The sequence below is a fragment of the Brachyistius frenatus genome, unplaced genomic scaffold (genome assembly GCF_029030835.1).
Source record: "Brachyistius frenatus isolate BFR_SWC_R1_liver_20210118 unplaced genomic scaffold, ASM2903083v1 Contig_7, whole genome shotgun sequence".
NCBI classification, from domain to species: Eukaryota; Metazoa; Chordata; class Actinopteri; family Embiotocidae; genus Brachyistius; species Brachyistius frenatus.
The window spans coordinates 8,175,057-8,182,637 of NW_027210606.1; the positions used below are offsets into that span (position 1 = coordinate 8,175,057).

Consider the following 7,581-nt stretch of genomic DNA (forward strand, 5'->3'; position numbering starts at 1 on the left):
AACAATTTCATAGTACACAAAAGTTTATGTCGTCCAAAATGTCATACAAATGTAAGAATATGGTCTATTATTGACCATGCTCAACCAGGATAAACATTGCATTCTTTAGGATCTCCACTTGGGAAACCTACAAACCTAAAGCATCACTGATAAATATCACTGACAGATGGCAGTATGTCAGTATTATGGATGTTAGGCTGCCCATAGTCCCATATCGTTCTGTTCAAGGCCACCAGACTCAACTCGTGTCCTACACGTTAGAATTACTGTTTTTATTAATGGGAGTCTGGTTGCTTCGAGCAGTGACAATACAGCTGTTTTCTGATCAAACCGAAAGGTCTAACATTGTAGGAATCTTTTCCAAACACTGTCAGACGCTTAGAACTACAGTTTGAACCTGTCAATAGCAGAACAAGGTGGGCGCCTGAGAGCTATCTTAACTGAAACTCTATAAAGTGTACATTTTACATTCTTTCTGTTTTCCCTCTGCTGACTACCAACACCCAGACTTAAGTTGCTTAGTAGCTACCTACCTACCTACCTGGGCATGGGGCAACCAGGTGTACAATTGGGAGGGAGGAGTCACAAAATTTGGTTTTCCTTAACAATGAGAAATAAATTGAAAATCAATAGCAAATAACAAGAGACAGAACGTTTAACGGTGTTCATAAAAGGAGAATATATGAACATGTTTTCTACTCTATATTGGGGGAAAGATTAGTATTTTCTCAGTATTACATATCTAAGAGGTTGTTGGATTTATTGGTTGCTTGTTTTCTGTTAAACTGTGTGGTATTCGATAATAGCATTTTGTTAATGTTGTAATGTATTTTTCATCCTCCAGGGTGCGGTAATATACCCGGTGATATTTAAACTGGCAGTGACAGCCACAAACCACAGAAGAAGAGCAGGGAAAAAGCTGCATGGAGGAGGAGGCGGAGGAGGAGGAGGTGAGAAATCAATGCAAAAGCAGACTTCCAATTAGTGACGGGATGGGTCGCAGTGAGGAGCTCAGCGACTTCCAGCGGGGCACCGTGGTGGGATGCCACATGTGTAACAAGTCCGTCCGGGAGATTTCCGCTCTGTTAAAACTGCCTCGGTCCACCGTAAGCGCTGTGATTTTGAAGTGGAAACGTGGAGGAATAACGACGGCTCTGCCCCGCAGCGGCCGACCGCACAAGCTCAAAGAGGAGGACCGTCAGGTGCTGGAGAGAGTAGCCCTGGAGAAGTGCCTGCCCTCCATAGAGGCTCTCACCGCCGAGTTTCAGAGCGCCTCCGGAGCCAGCGTGAGCTCCACCACTGTCCGCCGGGAGCTGCACGAGATGGGCTTCCGCGGCCGAGTGTCCTCCTACAGCAAGCCCAAAGGTAAAGTGCAAGGAGGTCTGGGAGGGACAGGGTCAAAGATCATATACGGGTGTGGAGTGTCTGGGTGTCCAAATACTTTTGGCCATGTATTCATCTCACGCCTACATGTGACCGCTGGACATTCATACTGAATTCTGGCTCCTGGCTGCAGGATTCATATGAGCAGAAATATGTGCCAATATAAACTGAATTGAAACTATTCATTTCGGGATTTTATTTGCATTAAAACTAATTGCATGTAAAAAAAAATAAAAAAAAATTGAATCACGTAATTTGAATTTGCACTATTTAACTTGAAAATATGCAAAAGAAACCGAATTTGAAGAGCATATTTTGAAGTTTAACTTATTACTTTTATAAAAGTTTGCCTAAAAGATCATTCCTCATTAAAAAATTAATACAAATCTTGATGAAATCAGTTTCCTCCACCCATTTCCACACCTGAGTCTACATACTTATTTTAGCACCACAAAACTCTAACAATCGTCTCACTTCAGCAGACTTTTCCTTGTAGTTGTTGGATTTTCTTTATGAAGCTGCACACTTTGCATGTTCCATCACACTCGACATGGAGCAGATCATTTCAAGAGAATGAGCTGGTGCCCAGCTGATATGATAGTATGTGTCTTTCTTTGATGTCAGGAGGACAAAAGGTGGCAAAGAACCAAGAGGACACCAAGGTGGGCGTGTCTCGTCTGGACCTGCGCGTTGGACGTATAATTACAGCCATGCAGTTCCCAGATGATGACAGTGTGTACATGGAGCATGTCGATGTGGGAGAGGATTCACCCAGGACTGTCGTCAGCGAACTGGCTAAACATATACCCATGGACCAGGTACAGTATTATACAGTATCATTTGAGTAGTGGGATTAGGGAATTTCTGAAACATCATTTTATAAGATATAATTGCTGTCACTTAAACTGAATATTTTAGATGAATGAGCCACTGTTTTGTTTGTGCGTTATATTCCATAAACAAAGCTGACATATTCACGCTCTATATGTCTTTGGCATTTTTGCTTGCCAAGTGACAACTTTTATACTTTCAACGAATGTACTAAATACTACAGTGCTCGTCTGTGCTGAAGATCACTGAATCATCAGGCTCCGGGTTACAGGTGGATTTTAAAAGGAACACTTGCCTGTAATGTGGTTTACTAAAGTGTCTGCGTTTGACTGAGGATGATGTAAATTGAACTACAAATCAGATTTTCGTATAAGCTTCATAAATCCATACTTGCATTGTGTTTTACAGGTGGTTTCACTTGATGCACAATTACAGTGGTGTGAAAAGTGTTTGCCCCCTTCCTGATTTCTTAGCATGTTTGTCACACTTAAATGTTTCAGATCAAACAAATTTAAATATTAGTCAAAGATAATAAGTAAACACAAAATGCAGTTTTTAAATGAAGGTTTTTATTATTAAGGGAGAAAAACAATCCAAACCCACATGGCCCTGTGTGAAAAAATGTTTGCCCCCTAAACCTAATAACTGGTTAGGCCACCCTTAGCAGCAACAACTGCAATCAAGCGTTTGCGATAACTTGCTATGAGTTTTTTACAGCGCTGTGGAGGAATTTTGGCCCACTCATCTTTGCAGAGTTGTTGTAATTCAGCCACATTGGAGGGTTTTCTAGCACAAACCGCCTTTTTAAGGTCATGCCACAGCATCTCAATAGGATTCAGGTCAGGACTTTGACTAAGCCACTCCAAAGTCTTCATTTTGTTTTTCTTCAGCCATTCAGAGGTGGACTTGCTGGTGTGTTTTGGATCATTGTCCTGCTGCAGAACCCAAGTTGGCTTCAGCTTGAGGTCACGAACAGATGGCCGGACATTCTCCTTCAGGATGTTTTGGTAGACAGTAGAATTCATGGTTCCATTTATCACAGCAAGTCTTCCAGGTCCTGAAGCAGCAAAACAGCCCCAGACCGTCACACTCCCACCACCATATTTTACTGTTGGTATGATGTTCTTTTTCTGAAATGCGGTGTTACTTTTACACCAGATGTAATGGGACACACATTTTTCAAAAAGTTCAGCTTTTGTCTCATCAGTCCACACAGTATTTTCCCAAAAGTCTTGGGGATCATCAAGATGTTTTCTGGCAAAAATGAGACGAGCCTTAATGTTCTTTTTGCTCAGCGGTGGTTTTCGTCTTGGAACTCTGCCATGCAGCCATTTTTGCCAAGTCTCTTTCTTATGGTGGAGTCATGAACACTGACCTTAACTGAGGCAAGTGAGGCCTGCAGTTCTTTGGATGTTGTTGTGGGGTCTTTTGTGACCTCTCGGATGAGTCGTCGCTGCGCTCTTGGGGTAATTTTGGTCAGCCGGCCGCTCCTGGGAAGGTTCACCACTGTTCCATGTTTTCTCCATTTGTAGATAATGGCTCTCACTGTGGTTCGCTGGAGTCCCAAAGCTTTAGAAATGGCTTTATAACCTTTTCCAGACTGATAGATCTCAATTACTTTCTTTCTCCTTTGTTCCTGAATTTCTTTGGATCTCGGCATGACGTCTATCTTTTGAGGATCTTTTGGTCGACTTCACTTTGTCAGGCAGGTCCTATTTAAGTGATTTCTTGATTGAGAACAGGTGTGTCAGTAATCAGGCCTGGGTGTGGCTAGAGAAATTGAACTCAGGTGTGATAAACCACAGTTAAGTTGTGTTTTAACAGGAGGGGGCAAACACTTTTTCACACAGGGCCATGTGGGTTTGGATTTTTTTTTCTCCCTTAATAATAAAAACCTTCATTTAAAAACTGCATTTTGTGTTTACTTGTGTTATCTTTGACTAATATTTAAATTTGTTTGATGATCTGAAACATTTAAGTGTGACAGACATGCAAAAAAAGTGGAAATCAGGAAGGGGACAAACACTTTTTCACACCACTGTATGTCTGCATGCTATAATAAATACTACTACTACAAGGTCATAATAATTATTTATGTGTCAATTTAAAGACAATCGTTTGCTTGACTCTGTGCTGATAGCTTATCTGAAGGTCGGCAGACTTTTGGGGGGGTCAGTCACTGATTTTAGGTTGGCCTGGCTCCCAGTCAGTCTTCCAGTCCTCCTAACGTGCTGGACAGGAGCAACAGGAAAGGACAGTCCCTAAACCGTCACAAAATTGGATTTACATTCACATCTATAATATCATTCTTTGGTGTGGCAGTAATATTTCCCTTAATTCAACTATGTTCCAGGACAAAACCATGAAAAACATCACCAGACCAAAAGTATGTGGACACATCAGGAGACATTCTTTTGGCCATATAGTGTAACAAATATGGGGAAAAAAATGCCTGCTAAAATCATGTGTGCACAACTTTTATGGAAAAAGCTGTAAAACCTGAGAAGATTGCAGTCCACACTGTAAGTATTTGGACAGTGAGACGGGCAGGATATTTTGACTTGCTGCAGTCATAAAGGTTTTTCCTTTCTTCACCATGCAAATGATTTTCTGCTCATCTATAAGACTTGTGCTCTTCGTCTACCAGGTCATTTAATAGCTCTGATAGATTATTCTCATTATTTTCTTCTTCACTTGCACGGTCACCTTTGTACTCCTCATATTTACAGACCCACTTCCCCTCAAACTACATGCAACTCTTAATCACGTCTGAGATCTTTTGGGCATGAAAGTCACAGTGACCTTGTAGAAGTCAAGTCTCCAAGAACTTTTAAACGCTTTCAATTATTTTGGGCACTCTGTGTGGAAAAAGGCTGCATTTTCCACACAGTTCTTTCAATATTAATATAAACCTATTCAAATAATTTCATTTTGAATTAAATGTACTGAAGCACAGAGGCTGAAGGAAGCAAAATGTGGACCAATAGTAAACATTCGATTATTTAAAACATTACAGTGATGGCATTTTTTTTATAATTTTACCAAATTTAGATGCTGTCAGACTGCAGCTGGGAAGACAAAACATCCTCTTACCACTGCATTATTTTTGATTAGTTTGTTATACTTTAATATTTATCACCGTGTGATCTAGTATTAAGAGTTTCTCTAAATGTGGATGGAAGCGAGCCTCCAACTTTGTAGCAACAGTCTGAGAAAGGCCATCTAGAAAACGTGGCCTCTGAAAGTGTATCTGATCTTCTGTCCCTCACACAGATGCAGAATCGCATGGTGGTCCTGCTGTGTAACCTGAAGCCAATCAAGACAGGAGGAGAGTTGAACCAGGCTGTGCTCATGTGTGCCAGCTCAGCAGACAAGGTGGAAATCATTGATCCTCCAAGTGGAGCAGTTCCAGGGGACAGAGTTACTCTCCAGGGATTCCTAGGTACAACCTGACTACGGCACCCTCGACAGCTAATCATTAGCTTAAATCTTACAAGAATTCTCAATCGAACAGTCACAAGAGATACATGCTCACCAGCCAGTGACCTCTAACCTTTCCTTTTCAGCATGACATTGACTTCAGGCCCAAAGCACATCCAAAACAAGAGGGCTTTTTTTCAACTGCTCTAAAAAAACTTTGTGATGAATTGGACTGCACGCTGTGAGCAGGGCTTCTTGCCAAACCTCACTGCTGGCCTCACTGATCTCTTGGCGCTAAATGGGACCAAATCCCTGTAGCTAGTTTCCATAATCCTTTGGAAAGCCTTTCAAGAAGAGTGAAAGGTTATTAACATTTTAATGCCAATGGTTGTGATGTTTGAGTAAGTTTGCAAGGACAAAAAAGTTTCTCCTGCAGTCCTCAAATCATAAATCCTGCCTGTGTGGAGGCTTACTAAAATACAGAGAGGATTTTAATGGATCAAACTTACTTTTTGATTGCAGGTGAACCAGACAAAGAGCTGAACCCCAAACAGAAGGTGTGGGAGCAGGTTCAGCCAGACCTGCGCACAGACGGCCAGTGCATTGCCACCTACAAAGGAGCTGCATTTGAAGTGATCGGTAAGGGAGTGTGCAGAGCTCAAACCATGAGCGACAGTGAAATTAAATAAACTAACAGAGCTGCTCGAAATAGCTCAGTAACAATCCCTGCCACAAGCCAGGATCCAAAATGTTGCGGCAAGGCTTCCCAGAGGAGCGGGGGCTGTCATGGCAACAACTTAACGCCCACGGGTGTGAGGTTTGATTGTCCACATACTTTTGTGCTGTAAGCCAAGGAAGTGACAGTGAAGAGCCCTCTGTTGGACGGACGTGAACAAGACTTATATTTTTTATATAAGGAATATCTGTAGTTGTGAATTTGGCCAAATGATGACCCTACAGTACCCACAATGATGTGCAATTAGTGTGTGATGGTTTAGGTGAGATCATGCAGCACACTTTCATATTCAACATGGTAGGAAAAAAAGGGACCTTCTTGCAGAGAATCACTTTTGGTTTGATACTTGTGTTTTTTTACATAAGTGTTTCCCCATCAGACTGTAAAGGTCATTTCCACTGACCAGTGCACGAAAGTCTTCAATGAAAAGTCCCTCTGAATGAGGGGACATTGAACAGTTTTGCTTTTTTTGACAGTGTTGATATGAGCTGAAAATGAGTTCAGTATAGAAAGAACTTTAAATGCCGAGTCATTTTGTTCTTTTATCAACTGAACTAGGTCAATTATTTGCAGGTCATTTGCTGCATTCCAAATGGTGTACTTAATGTACTAACACTCACTATTTTGAGTGCATTCGTACGTTTACACTGACATGTATGGAAACATGTGGTGCACTGCAAGTACCCGAATGATGCATTTATAACAGTCCAAAAAATGAGTGTGAAACGATGGACTCAACAGTCACCGTCTTGGCTACGTAGGAGAGAGGGAGGGACCACCGACGTAAAGAATTTTCAAAAAAGGCATCTGAGGAAGCTGCAGTTGCTGCTGAACACTGAATAAAAGTGTTTATTTTTCACTAAATACCACCATACAGCTGTCGGATTGAAGCTATTTATGTGTTAATTTAAACAGGGATCGAAAACACATTAATTTCTGGGTAAAATTTTCCAAAGCCGGCAGATATGTTTGCAGTTGATGTATTCACATGTTAGGGTTATTTCTAGTAAGTGCAGAACAGCACATTACATTGTCAAAAGTACTACACAAGTAAGAGTACTAAAATGTAAAAGTACTATTTGTTAGTGTACTAAGGGAAGTATGTCATTTGAAACACAGTCTTTGTGTTATGTATCAGTACACATTAGTATCCTTTTATTTGATTTGAATACAGTATTTTATCTGTCACGTTAAAAAAAATCCTGCCTTCG

At 41.1% G+C, this 7,581-nt stretch overlaps 1 protein-coding gene across 1 annotated transcript; it reads left to right on the forward strand.

The window, feature by feature from the left end:
• Nucleotides 1-914: 914 nt before the first annotated feature.
• On the forward strand, nt 915-7,409 carry LOC138615666 (aminoacyl tRNA synthase complex-interacting multifunctional protein 1-like). The gene is made up of 4 exons (XM_069689417.1): nt 915-1,365; nt 2,008-2,201; nt 5,488-5,656; nt 6,157-7,409. Exons 1-4 carry the CDS (start codon nt 924-926, stop codon nt 6,321-6,323), a joined length of 972 nt encoding a protein of 323 aa, XP_069545518.1. The 5' UTR covers nt 915-923; the 3' UTR covers nt 6,324-7,409.
• Nucleotides 7,410-7,581: the final 172 nt, after the last annotated feature.